A 19,676-nucleotide genomic window follows, 5' to 3' on the forward strand; every position below is an offset into this window, starting at 1 on the left:
TACTAATTAAGTCTTAGAGAAGAAAGGAATTAAGCTTTAAAAAAGTGGTGTAAATCAGTGTAACTCCACTGAAGTCAATGGTGATCTAGGGCATATTACACCAGTTGAAGATCTGGCCCTAGATTCCTGTAACTGTTCACTTCAATTGATTTTACGGCTAGTTCTGATTAATGGAACACTATCAAAATATTTTTAAGAAATATATTTTTCTGTGTTAATGATGGTTTAGATGACTAAAATACAAATAATGTGAATGAAATGATGTTCACTTGTCACTGTTTATACTCTGGTTATCTATGGCATTTTACCCAGTGAGGACAAATAAAACCAGATTAGTCAGTTTCACTTTTATTTATAGTCAATTTCAATTTTCAGTTCTCACACATTAGAAGAATGCTGGAAGGCCTGAGTTGCAAACACTGCTGAGAAATATTTTAAATACACCTGAAACATTGTTAATAGTTTTTTTCCCTTTAAAAAAAATTACGATACTGTTTCTATTAAGCAAGCAGTATCTCCCAGAATTCTAATTCTGGACATCTGGGCTGGTCTCCTCTCTCTGCAACTTCACAGAGGTGAACCAGTCTCTGGCCAGGCCTTCTCTGCTTCCACTTGCTACCAGATGAGTTATTCCCATACTATGAAATCTGCATAGCCTCATTATTGACAAATATTCCAGAGATAATGAAACAACTATGTACATTAGATCAGCAAGGATTGTCCTACAGTAATGATTCTACTTAACAGCTGACCCTTGGCTCATGAGCCATCTAGGGTTCATAGAATTCTGCTTGCAGAAAGGAAATTATTGGTAAGAAAATTTCCATTCTGCAGCCCAGCATCTCCCACAATCCTGGATGTCTGGAAAGTAGCGAGCAGTGATCAGATATAGGGATGGTTATGAAAGAAGAGGTTTGTAGAAAAGAAGTACCCACCTTTTTGTGAGCTCACTCAAAGGTCCATATTATTCTAGACCACCATCTGCAGACCCTTCTGATAGAAAGTCCACCTTGTAGTGCTTAATGAAGATATTAGCTATAGACCAAGTGGTCGCTTTGCAAATTTCCAGAGTGGATGCACTTGCTCATTCCGCCATGAGGTTGCTAAGAATCTCGTGGATTGTGCCTTGATGCCTTCTGGTATAGGAAAACACTGATGATGTATAACAATCCACAAAACATAGTCTAATCTGCCAGATGATGGAGCACTTGAAAACTCTAAGTCCCTCACATTTTGTGTGCAAGGACACGGATTCTATATGTTTGAGATAGACTTTCAAGGCTCTTCTGATATCTAAGCTTGGATAGCTACTAAGAAACAAGTCTTAACAGATAAATAAAAGGCCAACAGTGAAGTCAAAGGCTCAAAGAGATGGCTTGCCAGTCCTCAAAACCAGAGGTGGGTTCCATTCTGGAAAGTGATTTGACCGCTAATCTGGCTAATTGGACTACTTGAAGGAATCTTGCTACCTGTGAATTTTCTGCCAGATAGCCAGAGGATCCTGAGAATAAGCACGCTCCTAAGAGCGGACACCTGACATACAATGGTACAGGGCTAAAGGCCTCTTTCCACGCCTTTCTGGAGGAAGTATAGAATGGTTAGGATTCCAGGATTTCCAGGATATGCATTATACTGAGCACTTGTAGAATCTGACCAGACAGAGGAGTATTTTTATAGTCTTCTAGCCAAAAGCAATGCCTTAATGACTCTGGAGGGCAGACTGAGACCTTCCAGTGCCTCCCTTTCAATAGCCTTGCTGTTAGTTGAAGTCATTTTGAGTCTAGATGAAGAGAGGATGTCCGCTCTCCACGAAAGCTGGTGTGGGAGTTACAGTTAAATGAGGTCTGAGAATCAAGGTCTCCTTGGCCAATGAGGAATTATAAGAATTACCATCGCCTGTTCTCATTTTATTTTCTGGACCACCTTCCCCAGTAGTGGGAAGGGTGGAAATGCACATAGTAGGCCCTGCAGCCAACTATGCAACAGGGCATCTGTCCCCAGGGCATAAGGGTCTGCCTCCCTTGTGAAGTATTTTGATCTCTTTGTATTCCTAGGATTCGTGAATGGGTTAGTTGAAGAGAAACCAAATGTCTGAACAATAAGTTTGAAGTGCTGAGATCCCTCTAAGCTTTCCCCCTGGACCTCAATTTTGCTGTTTTCCCTTGGAGAATCTATTGTCCCTTTGATGTTACCTGAGTGAGGATGAGGGGCAAAAGGAGTGCCTCTGTCTGAAAGCCAGTCTAAACTCTCTTCTGGGGGCACTTAGTGAGGAAGGGAGAGATTGTTTGGATTTTGCTACAATCAGCCACCACCTTCCCCAGATTTTCTCCAAAAAGGAGAGACCATGTAAATTTGGCAGTGCAAAGAACTAGCTTAGAGTATCAACTGTCTGGAGATGGAGACATAAACAGTGTTTGACAGAGGCCATGGCACGGGCTGAGAAGCTCATTGCATCCATTGAGGTGTTAGCTACAAATGCTGCTGCTTGGGAGACTTGCTTTAAAATGGAACCAAAGTCAGGACGATCTCTGTCCTTAAGGGCTTTGGGATCTTGCAAAGCAGGTAGCTGCTAGGATGCTCAGAGTGTGGCGGAGGATGCTTCTAAGTCTTTTTTGAGAATGGCCTCCATCTTTCTATCTGTAGAATCCTTGGGGTAAAACGCCCCTTCAGAGGGGCTAATCATCCCAGGGAAGGGATGCTACAGAGCCATCAATAGATCCCTTAGGTTCTTGAATGTTAGTTATAGAGCCTGAGGTTGCTCTTGCTAATGAGCTTGTCCTTATCAGGCTTGTTCCATTCATCCCTAATCACTTCCTCGAAGGAAGAACAAAGAAGTATTGCTGCCTCGGGAAAGGCTTTTGAGACAAGAAATTTACTCTAAGGCTTACTCTGATGAGACTGCTCAGGTTGGGTCTGAATCATGGAACAGCCTTGATGCATGTAGCTTTACATTTCTTAAAAAAAAACCACGAAAAACCTTTGCTCTATTTTCCCCCCGATTCCTGTTTGGATTCAGAGCCAGACCGCTCACCTTCCCTAGTGGAGGAGCAGAAAGAGGATAAGGAGGAAAAGACGACATAGGACTTGTATTTCTTGGTTTTTTGTGTGATTTTTCTTTCTGTTTTTTGCCTGTTTACATTTTTTAACTTGTTTAGCTTGTTTCAGGATGTAATAGCTCTGCTGGTGAGGCCTTTTGCAGCTAGCCTTCCTTAGGGTCTGAAGCCCTCACAAGAAGTTTGATTCAGAATCCTCCCCTGCTGAGTCCCATTCCCCAGCAGGATGGGGGACTTCTTGTCCAACCTCTCCTGGTTGGCTTGTGAGGGAAGGAGTTTAATTAGAGGCCCTGCTTCTTTCTCCAGGGCACTCAGAACTCACTTTTAGATGGGGGGGAGGGAGGGAGGAGGACTTTTGGCCCTACAAGCCTCCCCACTTTGTTCTGCAAGAGTTCCCTGGGACTTACCCCCAAGTTGAGCAGTCAAGGTCCTCATCACTTTTGGAGCCTCACCCTGCTGGGAGTCCTGGTCCATTTTCCCCCATTGGAGTTGTGTCTGCCTGGGTGGGTAGGGAACCTGATCTGCCTGTCTGACTGATAGCACCAGGACCTAACAGATTTAGAGTTGGTTGTCTGAGTACAGACTGGGCACAACTTACTGTCTGCCAAGCCTGGAAAAGCTGCCTCGCAGTGCTTCAGTTTGACCCAATGTTTTCTTGGCTGTTCTGATTTGCCTGTACAGGGGAAGAGGAGCTAGCAGGAAGATGCTGAAGTAGAGACTCAGGGAAGGTTAAATCCCTGAGGGACTAACCAACTAAGGGAGGAGGAGGAATGCGGCAAGGAAGAGCACTGCTACCCACTGCCCAAAAAGTAGGCAGAAAAAGATAAAAAACAGAAGAGTGAGGGTGTGAGCTACAAAAACTGCCACTGTCTGCTGTCACAGAGAATATGGTGGCAAGCTGAAGCGAAGGGTGGGGAGGTAAAAGGGGGGAAGCATGGCCAGAGAGTGCAATGCCAAACACTGATCTGCTTCTGTGAAGCTGCAGAGAGAGGAGAGCAGCCCAGATATCCAGAATTGTGGGAGACAATGGACTGCAGTATGTAGAGATTGCTACATGTGAAATTTACAAAGTTCTTCATGCAGATTGAGTTACTTAGACTGAGATTTAGTTACTTACCTTTGAATCAGACAGAGAACAAAATATCATAAAAACAATTTGTGACCTTTAACCAATTGTAACATTGTTTTATACTCTGTACACTACTGTTTCCCCATTCTCAGATCTTGACATGGTTTGTTAGCTGTACAAAGTTAAAATTATAACATGATAGGCTTATTTATTTATTTATTTGAGACTGCAGGGTCAGTTAAGGCAGGATGTGAAGTCATTGTACACTGGGTGAAATCACAGTAGCTGATTTTATGGTGTATAGAGTTATATACACCAGGCAAATCTGGCCATATATATTTAGAAAGTATTTTCGTGGGGGGGAGAGAGGGGGAGGGACAGGATGAGGAAAACCTGAGAGGTATTGAAGTATTTTAAAATCTTGACCATAATCTCTAAAGACCATACAATTAATAGTACAGAGCTTATAAAACTGTTTGGCCTTATTTTCAGAGATGTTGAGAACATACAGTTCCCACTGACTACAATGACATCAATAGGAATTGTGAATACACAGTACACCTCTGAAAACAGAGTTAATTGTTTTTAAGAGTTCAAGTTATTTTCTTTTTTAAACTAGACTTAAAGCAACAAGAAAACCAAATCAAAGTTTTGATTTAGAGAAACCAGGATGAAGTTTTCTTCTTAGAGCTATTCTGTCCAAGGACAGAATGCTGCCCTCCACAGAAATGTAATTACCTGACATTTCTCCAAGGACAAGTCGGCTTTTTTGTTTTGTTTTTAAAGTTACAATACTGTTTTCTGGTGTTTTGCCACCAGACTAAAAAACAAACAACTGCAACAGCAAATTAAAATAAAAACACATTACCAAGATTTCTCACTTCCCAAGTTGTTACATTACATTTCCCTAACCACATATAGGCAGACACTTAAAAAGCAAAGCAGGACAGAAACTGTATAAAAATATGCTTAATAATTTTATGCTATTACATAATTAACTCTAAAGATGTTCATAAAATAGTTATGGCCCTGTGACGTTCGTGTCTCAGCAGACAGGACTGGAGTAGTCTAACGTATCTGGAGAAAAGACAGTCTGAGACAAAAGCCATAAAACAAAAACAAACCAAAACTCTGGTAACACACTACGAAGTTACTAGGGCTAAAAGCTCATGCAGATGAGGACTTAACCTTTTCCATGGATACACAAAACCTCAAAAGAGCTAATGCAGAAAATGGTTAGCTAATGACACCTAGCTCTATACTTCCATCTCTTCCAATCTGCTTGTGCAGTGGAATGACTTACCTAGTGGCTAATGGAGATTTTGAAATTGCTGACAGCTAGCTGGCTGAGACTCAGCTCACATAAAACTGATATAAGGATTACAGGAAAAATGCCAGATATTATATATGCACCTTTATTCGGGCTGGGGTTTGGCTACCATTCGTTTCTAAGACTTACAGCTAGGGATTCTCTTGAATCGTCAGTTGCTCCTAGATATACTGTTAGTAGCAAATGGCAAAAGAGTGTTCTGTCATTTGTACTTAACAGAACATTGTGTCCTTTTCTTTTAGATGTGGACCTCACCATACTTATTCATACCTTTCCTATTTCAGTTATTGTAATTCACTCTGCATGGAGCTACATCACCAAATCATTTGGAAATTGCAGATAGTGTATGAATGCAGTTAAATGACTTGTAAGTGGTATTCCTTGTACAAAATACATTTCCCTGAGTTCTGTGACCTGCACATGTTGTCAATTGATTTCCAGGGTGCAGATTTAAGGTTTTGGCTTTAAGTTTTAAAGCCTAAAGGTATGGGCACTTAGTGGGGGTGTGGCATTCAAGTTAATATTGCCCTGGCTTAAACGGAAGAATGTTGGTGGTTGTGTTCTTGATGAGGACCTTGTTTTCTGGAATTCACTTCCCTCTTTGGCCATCCACCAAAGCCCAGATTTAGTGCTTTTTACGGCATGCTGCAAGACTCACCTGTTTTCCTAGGGGCAGGGAGACCAACTGTGCTTATGGGATAGGACGATCGAGTGGAGTTTATTCCGGCGTCAGGACAGTTCTTTAAATACTTTGTGTGTTTGATTATGAGTTATGTATTTAAGCTATATATGCACTTAGCAATTTACTGACACACAGTGAATGCATCTTAATAAATAAAATACCCTGCTTCCTGTTCTCTAAAGTTCCTGATTTTCAGGATCTTCCATTCCCACTTTCCAGCTGAGGCCACAGAGTCTATAAGAGTTACTACCGCAATAAAACTGGAGTAACTACGCTTTATATGAGAAAGGAATGGTTTATACCTGGCCTGCAACTGACACTGACAGGTAAACAACTACAAGAAAAAAATTACTGGGGAGCACATGTGTGCATGAGCATGCGCACTGGGGCTGAGAACAGATGGAGATAAGATTATATTCCCTTGTCACCACTATGCTTTTGTGCAGAGGGAGGTCTTGCCACAACCACTGTTCTGTTCTGGCAGGGTGTGAGCCCTGTGCTCAGTTAATATTTTGTGGCGGTGGAGGAAGGAAACCATAAGGGTTGATCTTAGATCTGTACAGCTCCTACTTTTTTCCTTGACTGTCCTCCCCGGGGCTTAGCTGGACCTTAGTGCTGGTGAAGACAATTTTCTCTTTTAAATTAAAACAAAATGTTCATAATTTTTAACTTTCAAAATGTTATTTGTTAATTTAAAAAAATCAATGAATGAACATCAAGAGTGCATTGGTGCAGTGTGGTGTGTTGTTTGGTGTGTGTTTTTTGTTTGTAATTATACATTTGACCAAATAAACCAAATAAAAGAGTCACAGGGTGAAAACCTGACCCCACAGTAGTCAATGGCAAAACTTCCATTGACCTCAGTGGAGCCAGGATTCAATCACAAACTTTAAAGCATAATGCTATTAATTTACAATCAGTGTTAAATTGCCTGCGTTTTTCCTCATATTCCTACCAGTATATTCAGGTGGGCAAAGGCAAGTGTAGTTGTTAATTCCATCTACACAGGTAGAATTATTTTCACAATCATTATCTTCGCAGTCATCAACATTCACTTCACAGTTTTCGCCTTCAAATCCATCTGCACAAGTGCACCTGTAATACAGAAAATATACTTGCTTATGATGAATCAGAGAACTAAACACACAATTATAACATTAGTTATTAAGTTCTATATCATTTGTAAGAGTTCTACAGTTTTTTTTAAATTTTATAACACTGCCAGTATTTTTCAGAAAATAATTTTAATTATAGACCTATCCTTGCATTTCAAAACTAAATGTTTCCTTCCCCATTTATGTTCTTCTATTGAATGCATGCTACCTTTATATTATAGGACTGCTTATGAGTGCTGATCTCTAAAACTGATTTTTTAAAACATACAAAATATCACCAAAGTGTTATAATATATTAATACATAGAAGGCCTTTATCTTGGAAAGATTATGCATATGCTTAACTTTACTCACGTAAATGTTTGCAGGAGCAGAGTCTAATATACAATATACATGAATGTAATATAATGATGATTTATTTATTATGTAAAGACTGTAAACTCTTCAAGGCAGAGATTGTACCTTCATTTATGCATGTTTTCACAGCACGTAGCATATTAAAAACAAATAATAAATAAAAATATAATATTCATATCTATATATTATATCAATCTATCTATATACTTGACACATATTTTGATATAATTCAGTGTATCTATTATATTTATATTGCACCCATAACTGTGATTATGTTGTTAATTGGACTTTTGAAAACGCACACAATATTAAAAAAGAAGAAAGATAGGTCAAATTATGAGGTTTCAAACTGTGACTGTGTCCCTTTAGATTCTTATTAAAACATGACTATGGCATGATATTAAAATGTATAGAGTTAATTTTTAATTGGAAAGAGTCTAATCTTGAAACAGAATTTGGATATATAAATAAGGATAATTTCTTAATGAATTGCAGAATAAAGAGTGTTTCTTTTGAAAGTGGCATTTCTAACAAGCTTGAGGAGTAGATTAGCATTCTAATGTGAAATTATTAGTCATTTAATAAAGAACTATATTTCATAATTCATGAAGTACATCTGGAGTAATTGTACTGTGTGATTAAATAACAAGATTAAAAATGCTCACAGCATGTTTATCTACTGGCATAGTGGTTTGGAATGAATCATTAATTTTCTGTTTCACTGGGATTTACAACTTATCATTTACATGCTGTCTGTTGAAGTAATATACACAACAACAGCTGAATTGTGAGACTTTTTCAGCAGGGATCTAGCTAGCTATTAATTAACATAATGGAGTCAATACTATGTTGTCTTGCCCTGATATGCCTTGACTAATCACATTTTTTTTTAAACAGTTTTAAAGCACTTTAAGCTTTCTAAGGACAGAATTTTTTCCTAATACTCCAGAAGCCCTGAAAGACTACTGCTGTGGTTTTGTGTTTATCAACAAACATCTCCTCTCCTCATTACTCTCTAGGAGCCAAAGATTAATAGCCAAAAGATTTTAGTTTTCCTTAACAAGCAGTTCAATCTCAGTAGACTTTTCTTTTGTTTTTATTGATTTAAAAAACCCCTACCAAAATCCATCTTTTTCTCCTTCTTTTAAATGGCAAGTTCCACCATGCTGGCAAGGATTACTGATGCAGGCATGAATTGGAATATCACAGTCCTGGCCCTGCAGACAGAACGACAAGATAAAATAAAACAAAAAAGACTGGTGGAAGAGAGCCAAAAGAGACTTTTCATGAGTGGGGCAAACGATGAAGCTTACATTTTCTTCAACTCTCTTCTCACCACCCAGTACATACCTTGAAACCATATGGGCAGGTACATCTGTAGAAGTCAACAGGATCACTATTACAAGTGCCATCATTTTTACATGGATTTGATAAGCAGGGACTACATTTGGCAAGTATATTAACATCCACAGGCCCTTAAACGAAATACAAATTTGATAGTCAGAAACTAACATCTCTCATCATTTATTTATTTTTGACAATACACTTGTGTTAATTTGCTTATTTTCTACTTATCCTGGTATTTCTGCATATTCCATATGCAGGACTAGCCTTAACACTTTTTTTTAAAATCAAGACTGAAAATATTTGGCCTTCATCCTTCATTTTCCAACAGTAAGGGAAAAAAAGTCCACTGAACTATTTCCTCCTCCTCTCTCCTCAAGTCTAAAAATAAATAAATCATCTGTATCTACCATCCTCGCACCCTACTGTGTTCTGAAGGAAATGAACAACACAGTCACCATTCACTTGGCTCTGAAAACCAGAATGTCACAGTTTTCAGGCTTGTCCTTAGTGGTGTTACAGAAAACAGTGTTTTGTGCTGTTTTTCATTTTGTTTTAAACCATATCAACTGTCCACCTGGAGGATCTATGGGCTAGCTCAGCAAGTGAAATTATCACCGGTTGCATGAGCACAGAGGTATCATGGGACTACAGTGCAGAGGTCGGTCATAGAATGATGTTACCACCTTAACCTCCATGAAGCCTCCAAGTGAACATCCCTCTATTCTAACCCTCCTCTACAGAAAGCCATGTCCTTGTGCAACTTGAGATTGTGGATACTCATGCATGTGGTGAGCCTACAAGCAATGTGACTGCACTGTCACCACATGCATACACCTACTGACTCAGATTGGGGCTGGTGTCCATGCTTCTGTTCACCTTCCCTGCAATACAGGTGAGCACTGTTTGTTAGTTTGTGTATTCAAGTCCTCACCCTAATTGATTGTGGCAACAGAATTGAGCAACTAATACTTATGAAGTCTGAGGTTTCGGAATGTAAATCAGCTGAGAACTTTGTTGTGTACTCCCTATAATATTAAAATACTTCACAGTTGCCCTTTTTGAATTTTTGGAGCGTCTGCAAAAATGTACCTTTTCTTGTAACTTTTTTTGTGTGGAAAAAATTTCATCTAAATCGGGCAGAAATTATTTAACCAATTAACTGGGAGCCCGAAAATTTCAGAACACATTTTCCCCATGGTTCATTTTCTAGTTATGAGTTGGGTAGACTGGATTTTTGTTACATGATTGAAGTCACATGCTATTTCTTCAAGATGTCCAATTAGCAGAGCCTAACCCATGGTTTGTCTTTGTAGGCCCATGTGGGAGATGGGACCAAAAGAGAACAGAATGGCAACTGAGTCTGTCATTTATTAAGAATGCCTGATAAGTGTAGCCAACCATTGGCCCACTCTCCTCACTATCCAAGTTAACAACAGTAGGTAAAGAAGAGTCTGTCACAGAGTCTACGTGAGATGAGGAGGACTGCATGGGGATGGAGAGCCATAGGGGGCCCTCCATGTTTTGATGTTAATCTAAACTAAACATCAAAACTTTTGAGGTTCCTATGTTATTAAGTTTACATGTGGCTGTTCAAACCTAAGGCTGGTTTACTGCATTATTTTATGTGTTTTCCTATGGAGAGGTTGGATTACTGTGTGCTCTTGAACTGTAAATAGTTATTATGAAGCAGAGGTTTATAACGAGGAGTATTGTTTAATAAGCAGTTTTATAAATGGGCAAGCTGGTTCAGTGCTTGTATGTTTAGTTTTGCAATTGCAAAGTCGAGGCTTGCATTTATCTTATTTCCTTTGTAATCCTACACAAAGGGTAAAAAAAAATTAAAGCTGAAAATAAGAATATTGTGTTATTCTGAAAGTCGCAAATAAGCAAAGGAAAGCTGAAAATTGTAAAATACTCTACATCTCAATAGGGTAGGAAGCCAAAAACACCTTGTCTTTTCCTATCTCTTTAGTCAGCTGAGGGACAGGTATATTCAGCTGCTTTGTTATAGGTAAAAAGTAATCTTTTCTTGCTTGGGTGTAGCAGCCTGAAAAAGAAACTTTTTTTTTTTTAAATTCTCTGAAACATCGATGGTGCCTTGCAATAAAGAAGGCCAGTTGACATGTGACTGCTCCTTCCCAATATTATTTTACACAACTTTCATTTGCTAATCTTCAACCTGTTGCTATTTGCAATAAACATCCTGCATAAGTAACTTTCATTGAGTAATGCCATGGCTACACATTGAAACTATCAGGAAGAGACACTGGCTGGGGTCCAGGCCAGGAGAGTTATTTAAATCTGCCTTTTGGTGCTGACCCTTCTGGCATGTGATATGGAAGCCTTCTATCCTTGGTGTAATGCAGGATTGGTTACCCAGATGCAGAGCTGAACACACATCTTTGTGGGTGCTCTTGGGCTATGTCAACATTAAAGGAAAATTTGGTGGGCAGAAAATCACCTAAAATGGAAAAAGAAAAGGAGTACTTGTGGCACCTTAGAGACTAACCAATTTATTTGAGCATGAGCTTTCGTGAGCTACAGCTCACTTCATCAGATGCAAAGAGAAAATGGAAAGAGACTTTTCATGTGAAAAAAAAAAATCTAATATCAACAACAGCTTTGCCAGCGAATCAAAGACACTTCACAGATGACTTTGGGCATTAGGCTGGATAATTTTATCATTTAAAATAGTACACTGGAATAAAACATTTTATTTTGGGAGTTAAATAGGGAGGTTTTGTTATATTGAAGAAAACAATTATGGAAAGGAGCTGAAAAGCTATGCCATCATAAAGATATTGTAGAGTGTTCTAGCATAGAAGAAGCTGACAAAAGTTTACTTTCAAAACGGCTGGCATTGGTGTGCTTCTGTGTCAGAGCTTGTATGACAATGTAAAGAAATAAAAATGCACTAAGCTACAGTAAGGAGGTGGTGTTTATTATTGGTGACACAAACTGTATATGGATCACTGACCATTCTTGTGTCATCAACTTATTTCAAACAAGAAGTGTAAAACTAATTAAAGTTCCTGCTAAAGAGACAAACAACAGAGCTATGCAAGTTGAAACAAATGTCATAAAATTATCTTAAAAGTCCTGCCTGAATGAATATCATAAGACTCAATGGTTAAATCAAGCAAATATGGAGAAAGTGGGATGTACTGAAAAAAAGCAATTGGTAACTTATGACACTGTACTGTAACCCTTAATCTTTACTTCCTCATCTCTGCTGTATATCCACATATCGGACACACTCTCCTTTCCTGCTTATGTAACAAAATCTTACTGTCAAAAATTTTGGTTATCTTAAAATTTAAAAAAATAGTATCTATAATTTTGATTCTCCTCTGAAGTTCTTTGATCTAAAAATCTAAATGGAAATCCTGTGGGAAGAGGCTGTTTTGGGAGGTTTCTGGTAATCTGTAGTGTTGGATCAGAAATATCAAAACAGCAACAAAGGCCAGTAGTGTCACAGTGTAGGAAAAAGAAGAAATACCATTTTTTAATTATCTCAAGAAGTGTTTTGAGCTTTTGGTGAAATTTCTGTCAGCTCGTTTTATGTAAGTCAGTTTACCCTACCCTAATTAGACAGAATCCAACATTCTAATTTTCCTTGTATAATGTGAATTCAGCTCAAAGGATAGAAACGCCATATGAGTAAAAAAAGTAAATAAAATCTCATTTACAAAAGGCCTATTACAAATCAAAGCCAGTTGTCACCTTTAACGCCACATCTAGAGAGCCTGCTCCTATTCCTGCTTATTCAATAGGAGCAGAAACAGATGCTACACTTTTTTTTCTTTTTTTTTATATCTTCCTGTTCTCCTCCTTTATGCTGTTCTCAGTTTCCTCTCTTTACTGCTCTTTTCATTTTGGGTACATTTTCAAAAGTGCTTAACTGCTTTAGGAGCCTAAGGACCTGTCTACACAGCAGGGCAATGCACTCTATGGGAGTCTGATTTCTAAAATACACTTTACTGTGCGTTAACTGTTCCATACAGACCATGCTGGTTTGAAACAGTATTATGTTAAAGCACACTGGAGAAACTTTGGTGAACACCAGCAGGATTTACACAGACCAATTAATTCACAACATATTAGTGTGCTTTATAAATCACACCTCCATAGAATGCATTACTCCACCATATGGACAAGCCCTAACTTACAATTTCAAAAGTGACTTGGACACGTAGAAGCCTAAGTCCCAATGAGACAGTAATTAAAGTTGTGCCTGATTTTGCGTTATAAATACTTATTTCTAACTGAAAAATTTGATTCACCTTTTTAAAGCTATCGGGTTACAAAAAAGGAAAAGTTTCAGATACTTTTAATTCAACTCTTGCTCAAAAAACATTGCTTTAAAAAATATTTTGTGCCCACATTAAACCTTAATGTAAACATAAGCTAACACTTTAGAGTCTCTCTGAGTGTAGAGATAAATGGAAATAAAACAAAGGTTAGTTAAGATAAATAATGTGAATGTCTTAGACAAGACCTACAGAGAAAGAAAGGATAGCTCTTTCTACACTCTGTTGCTTAGCTGACATGGTTTAAATAGTTCTCAGATGTTTGTTTACTTTGTAAACCCGTAACAGCAGTAAAGGGGTAGCTCTAGGACCCGATTCTTATTTGCACTATGCCCTTTCACACCCCTCTGCAAATGTAAAGGGGGCTTCATGTAAAGAAGAATCAGGCCCATAGGCTACTGCTCAGTATTGTACATTATATAAAAGTCCACAGCATGGGTATATATTTTACTTACCAAATAAATCTGTTAAATACCAAGGGGTTTTGTATAATGTAGAAAACAAGCATGTAAGATACATACAGTCTATATGACACTTTTTAAAGGAAAAATAATATAAACAAAACCAAAATTAGCTCACAGAGAAATGTGTTGGAAGAGGATACCAAGGTTATTTATATAGTGATATTGAACAACATATAACAAAGAATCACCCATAAACTCATCCAAGAAAAGAGCGGGGGAAAACAACAGTAAACATGCATGTTTTAGGAAAGGAGTCTGCTTGAGATACATGTAGGGAAGGTCAGAAGGTCTAGTCTTAACCAGATAACCCATTCAAGGGCTATTTACAACCTTACCTGGTGTGAGAAAACCACAAGGCCCTGGAATCTCTAGAAGCAGGGCATGGATTGTGAAAAGCCAAAAGTAAAAGATTGAGAGTCCGTTAGAGGTATGTATAAAAATGAAAACTAGAAAAAAATCCTAGGGAAAAAATAGACTAAGGAAAAATGTAATCAGGAGAGGTCCCTATAACTTCAAAAATAATTCACCAGCTTCCAAAGATTCATTTATGTGAATGTTTACCACTCAGAAGGGATTTTCACTGGAAGAGTTGTTTTCAATTGGATAGTAACGAGCTGTTACATAAGCCAACCTCAACAATACATTTTGCTTTCAATAGCAACCCAAATACTGATAAGAAGGAATTATCTGCAATTCTTGTTCTCTGAATACATACATTATAACAAATTACCATTCTTGGGTCTGTGCACCTACATGTGACCAAAGCAGAAACCCCGAACTTCCAAGTTCCAAATTCTTGGTTCCAGCAGGGACATCTTGTACAGCACACATGTTCCTCCCAATGTCCCTGCTGCCAGATGCATTCTATGCAGAAGGATAAATTACTTATGTATGAATGGAAAAAAACCCACACCCTGAATAATAAAGACAAAATGTGTTACAGGGCCTTCAACTCACTGCGGAGGGTGGTGATGACTGGTGATCTGTTATCATGTGCATCTTCACAGAATGGCTGTTGCAGGCAAGTAATTCTTTCTTCTCTAAAGACACCCATCATAACAGATCCCCACTCCTGAGAGATAAAGCAGCTACAGAAAATTTTCTATGAAGGGGTGAAGAAAGAAAAAGCTGCAATAGGGAACAGAAGAAACACAAGCAAGATGCGCATACCTTGAACAGTAACACTAAAAGATGAGGAGGACTTGTGGCACCTTAGAGACTAACCAATTTATTTGAGCATGAGCTTTCGTGAGCTACAGCTCACTTCATCGGATGCAAAAAAAAAGATGAATAGATCTAGATATATAGAGTGAGTGTGTGAGAGAAGACACTCCATACATTTTAAAGTATTTCTATTTTAAGCAAAGATTATTAAAAAAACCTGACAAAATTAACTGTAAAAGGAGGGGGGAGAAAAAGATCCGCCCCCATACCCTATCCCTCTACACAAAGCCTGGAAAGAGTGTTTGTGGTACTGGTAGTACACCACATCTCATGTCCTGTCTAGTTATAAGCATGTCAGAAATAATGCTTAGCAAATGTGTATAGAGAAATCCAAGAGGATGGTTTCCAAATCTCCTAGTCAGACCTAGATGATTTGTTTGTGGCAGCAGATTTGTCTCATAAGGAACCAGCCTTGACATGACTTGAGAGCAACAGTCATGTCAGACTAGAACAATAGTTATCTTAGGGACAGCAAAGCCTAATGAATTAGTGTAAAACTCAACACAAACAGGTTAGATTTCTAATGGCTTTAATGTACTAAAAGCCTAGTTGACCTTCCGACACCCAACTGTGGAGAAGAGCCTCACTGAGGTGAGCATGCTGGAAAATGGAAAAAGAAAATCATCCTGATGATCAACTAAGATAGAATTCTATAACTATTTTAGGAAAGGATGTAGGATGCATCTTAGGCACCACCATGTCTTTGAAGAATTTGCTAAAAGGTGAATCAGTCAATAGAGCTTGAAGCTCACTCAGTCTGTAAGCTTAAATCACTACCACAAGAAAATAGCCTTGCACGGAAAAACTGAGTTCACATTTATTAAGCATCTCAGGAGGAGTTATCAATTTAGGCAGGATCACTTTAATAATCCCATATTTCTTATTCTTTTTATTGGGTGATCCAAAGTATTTAACTTTAAGAATCTAGAGACAAGGGGGAGCAGCAAAAGTGCTCTACACATTTAAAAGGTTTAAGAAAAGAAAAGAAAAGAAAAGAAAAGAAAAGAAAAGAAAAGAAGTGGGGAAAGAAAGACCAATATGTAAAATAACACAAGTCCTGTTTCACATAAGGGCCAAGAATTAGGATAGCCTAACACCTTAGAGACCGGTTTCAGAGTAACAGCCGTGTTAGTCTGTATTCGCAAAAAGAAAAGGAGTCCTTGTGGCACCTTAGAGACTAACCAATTTATTTGAGCATGAGCTTTCGTGAGCTACAGCTCACTTCATCAGATGCATAAGTCTGCTGCAGTTTCCACGGTATGCATCTGATGAAGTGAGCTGTAGCTCACGAAAGCTCATGCTCAAATAAATTGGTTAGTCTCTAAGGTGCCACAAGGACTCCTTTTCTTTTCACCTTAGAGACCACAAACTTAGTCAGATTCATAAAAAAGACTGAACTGTTATCTGGATAACAACAACATCCAGAGTGATAACAGTTAATGTGAACAAAAAGAGTATTGGGGAGGAGATAAAACCTTAAAACAATCTCTTTACTCTAAACTATTAGGGAATAGGATAAGACCATCATGGAGGAAAACTACCCCACATTTCTGTGCTGTGAGGTTTCTTGCACCTCCCTCTGAAGCATCTGGTGCTGGCCACTGCTGGAGACAGGATACTGGGTCTAATCCAGTCTGGCAGTTTGTGCTGCATCATAGGAACTGCAAGGCTCACAAACCGAATAATCATGGAAATGTTTACAAGTTTTGCTGGAAATATTGAGAATGAAGCACCAGAGAGTAGTGAAACTATATTCTTTGATGAATAAGGTAAGAGTTATAACAGTGTTTGCAACAGGTAACAATGCAGTGGGCCGTATAGAAAGCGCATTTATCTTGAATTCAGCTGGATGTAACTGTTAACATTTTAATTTTTGTAATAAAGAAATTTGAGCACATTTTATTGTTTAAAATATTTTAAAAGAGTTTCTGAATTACTCAATTTATGAAGTGTCTTCTTTAACAGTCAAGGTTTTCCTAGCAGAGAGCACAAATGTTCTTACAACTCGCTTAGGAAGGAGCACACTGTTTTGTGGCTCATGGAGAGGATATATACAGTGTGTCACTTTATAACAGTAGTGTATCCAGGGTTCCCACTGTGCTGCTATGAAATGAAGCTATGGCACTGATTTAAAGAAATAAGTCTGCCATGTGTCCAGCATTTCAACTGTGAACCAGAGAAGCTTCTTCTACAACTTTTGTCAGAAAGGAACTGGAAATTGGAACACTTACAAGAATTTATGCTGCATAGGTTGAGATGCTCTTTGTTGGAACCAATGGCTATAGAACTTTGAGTATGAGGAGTATCCACCTTGGTCCTGCCCATGACAAAGGACCCAACAGTAAAGGCGTTATAATGAATATCTTTAGAAAGTATCATTTCACAATTTCACATTTCACAATTCAACTATTCCACTGTAAAATTTCAAAATTGACTGCCACATCAGAAGAAACATAAAACAGTACCTTGGCAAGTAAATTTTTTAGATGGAGTTGTGAGAAGTAGTTTATCTGCCATTTCTCCAGGACCAGCACAACGTGCAATACCAGGTTCTTTGTATTCTGACTTTACCCAATCGGACAACCATTGCATGTTACAATCACAGTACAGAGGATTTGCTCCAATAGCACTGGGGGAAAAAAACATAACAGTCTTATGTGCCTGCTTTGTATAACAAAAACAAATCTATAATCAGCAGAAAACTCCTAAAAGCTAAATGCGCTACATGGATTACCTGGATCTTGGCTTTGAAACTAGGACTCAGCAACAAACTTTGCCAGAATGCTAGCCATTGTTCTCAGTTACATTAATATGGATTTTGGAGAACTGATGCTAATGAGCTCAGTATCACCCTTTGTACTTAAATGGTCAATGTATTTGAGTTTAACAAAGAGCGTCTGAAGCTGTGGAAGAAATTTTGTAATGGGAAGTTAAGTTAGCCAGAGGATGAAGTAAAACCCTTGCACTCCAGTGGCTCTTCAACTGGGGCTTAAGGCCACCCTGCAAAAAACGGGGGAAACCATTAAAAGAAATATACTTCCCTCTTCCAGTTCATGGCTGCATGCCCTGCATAAATCATTTGCTTTTACCTTTCTCCCCACAAAACTGCAATTTATTATTTTCTCTTTGGAGCTCTGCCAATGAATATAAACCCATGGTTACTGATCTCATCAGAGATCTCCTCTTCATGATTATGTAAGGAGATTCCCCGAGCAAGCTCAGTGCTTATGGCATTGATAGCAGTCAGTAGAGGCAGGCCTAAAAGACCTGCTCCTGGGGAAGGACAGAACTTTGCCACTAACAATCTGAAGTAATGCAACATTTTTAGCAAGTTCCATTGAATCATTATCCCCTCCGTGGGCCCTATAGAAAGCGCATTTATCTTGAATTCAACTGGATGTAAATGTTAACATTTTAATTTTTGTAATAAAGAAATTTGAGCACATTTTATTGTTTAAAATATTTTAAAAGAGTTTCTGAATTACTCAATTTATGAAGTGTCATCTTTAACAGTCAAGGTTTTCCTAGCAGAGAGCACAAATGTTCTTACAACTCGCTTAGGCAGGAGCACACTGTTTTGTGGCTAATGGAGAGGATATATACAGTGTGTCACTTTATAACAGTAGTGTATCCAGGGTTCCCACTGTGCTGCTATGAAATGAAGCTATGCCACTGATTTAAAGAAATGAGTCCGCCACACGTCCAGCATTTCAATAGGCAGTCCTGGAAATGCCTTCGGTATTCCACTGCCCTTGAGACTGTTCCACATCCTGATCTCACACCACTAGGCCTTCTGAGAAAGTAAGAGGATCCCAGGAAAAATGATCAGAGCATGGCTCAAATACCATGAACAGAATGAAGATTGTAGAAATGCTTCTCATTCTGCCTGACCAAGCAGGAAGGACTTCTGTGATTTACCCTGCTGAACCCACTCACTTAGTCAGGCATGGGGAGCAATAAAAAAAAAAAAAAAAAAAAAAAGTAGATCCAGTTCTACAGATGCTTTTATTCTTCTTACTCCCATGTTACACATACGAGAGGTACCCCCCCTCCCTGCTATTGTTCCAGAGAAAAAGAGGAAATGGTTCTCCACCTATGAGAGAGGGAAAATGCTCTCTGCCTTCTCAAGAGAAAGGTGATGCTTCCAGCTTCAGATTGAGGGAGAGAAATATCCCTTGTTAGAAAAAGAACAAGAGGAAGAATATGATAGAACTTTCTCCTACCTAGAACCCAGGGCAAAAACAGCTGGAGTGCATAAAGCAGTCACCTCTCCAAAAAAGCAGAGGTATGCTCTGTCTGCAGACACAGTGACATGATGCTATGTCACCACGAGATGGCACAAAAATGCCACCAGGTAGAGCTGAAATGAGGGGAATTACTCTACTTAAAAATCAAAATATAGGCAAGTCTAACATGATTGGCAATACAACAGGCAAACAACCTTTTTATGGGGGTGGGGGTAAGGAGAGGGTCAAACTTATTTGATCATACATGTTTTTAAAATGCTTCCAAAGAGCATGACCAAAGATACTTATAGCTGCCACCTTGGAATCATGGAAGGGGAAGAGAAAAACTCGGATGGTTAAAGTACAAGAGAAAGCAGCCACTTTGTCATTTTACTTTACATGTACACAAGAAATTCCTTTCACTCTTCTTTCATAACCTCCATCTCCTACTCCCTTTCCAGTTCCCCGTGCCAGTTTCATCTGTCTTCATGCACATGTGT

General features: G+C 38.6%; 1 protein-coding gene across 1 annotated transcript in view; it reads right to left on the reverse strand.

The window, feature by feature from the left end:
* SLIT2 (slit guidance ligand 2) overlaps positions 1–19,676 on the reverse strand; it is a 419,527-nt gene that overhangs the window by 46,026 nt on the left and 353,825 nt on the right. Inside the window, exons 26-29 of the mRNA XM_077814620.1 lie at positions 17,416–17,579; positions 8,956–9,080; positions 8,725–8,822; positions 7,090–7,229 (exon numbers count right to left, since the gene is read on the reverse strand). Of these exons, the coding sequence (XP_077670746.1) occupies positions 7,090–7,229; positions 8,725–8,822; positions 8,956–9,080; positions 17,416–17,579 (527 nt within the window). The remainder of the gene's footprint in view (positions 1–7,089; positions 7,230–8,724; positions 8,823–8,955; positions 9,081–17,415; positions 17,580–19,676) is intronic.

Source organism: Eretmochelys imbricata, chromosome 4 (genome assembly GCF_965152235.1).
Source record: "Eretmochelys imbricata isolate rEreImb1 chromosome 4, rEreImb1.hap1, whole genome shotgun sequence".
Classification (NCBI taxonomy): domain Eukaryota; kingdom Metazoa; phylum Chordata; order Testudines; family Cheloniidae; genus Eretmochelys; species Eretmochelys imbricata.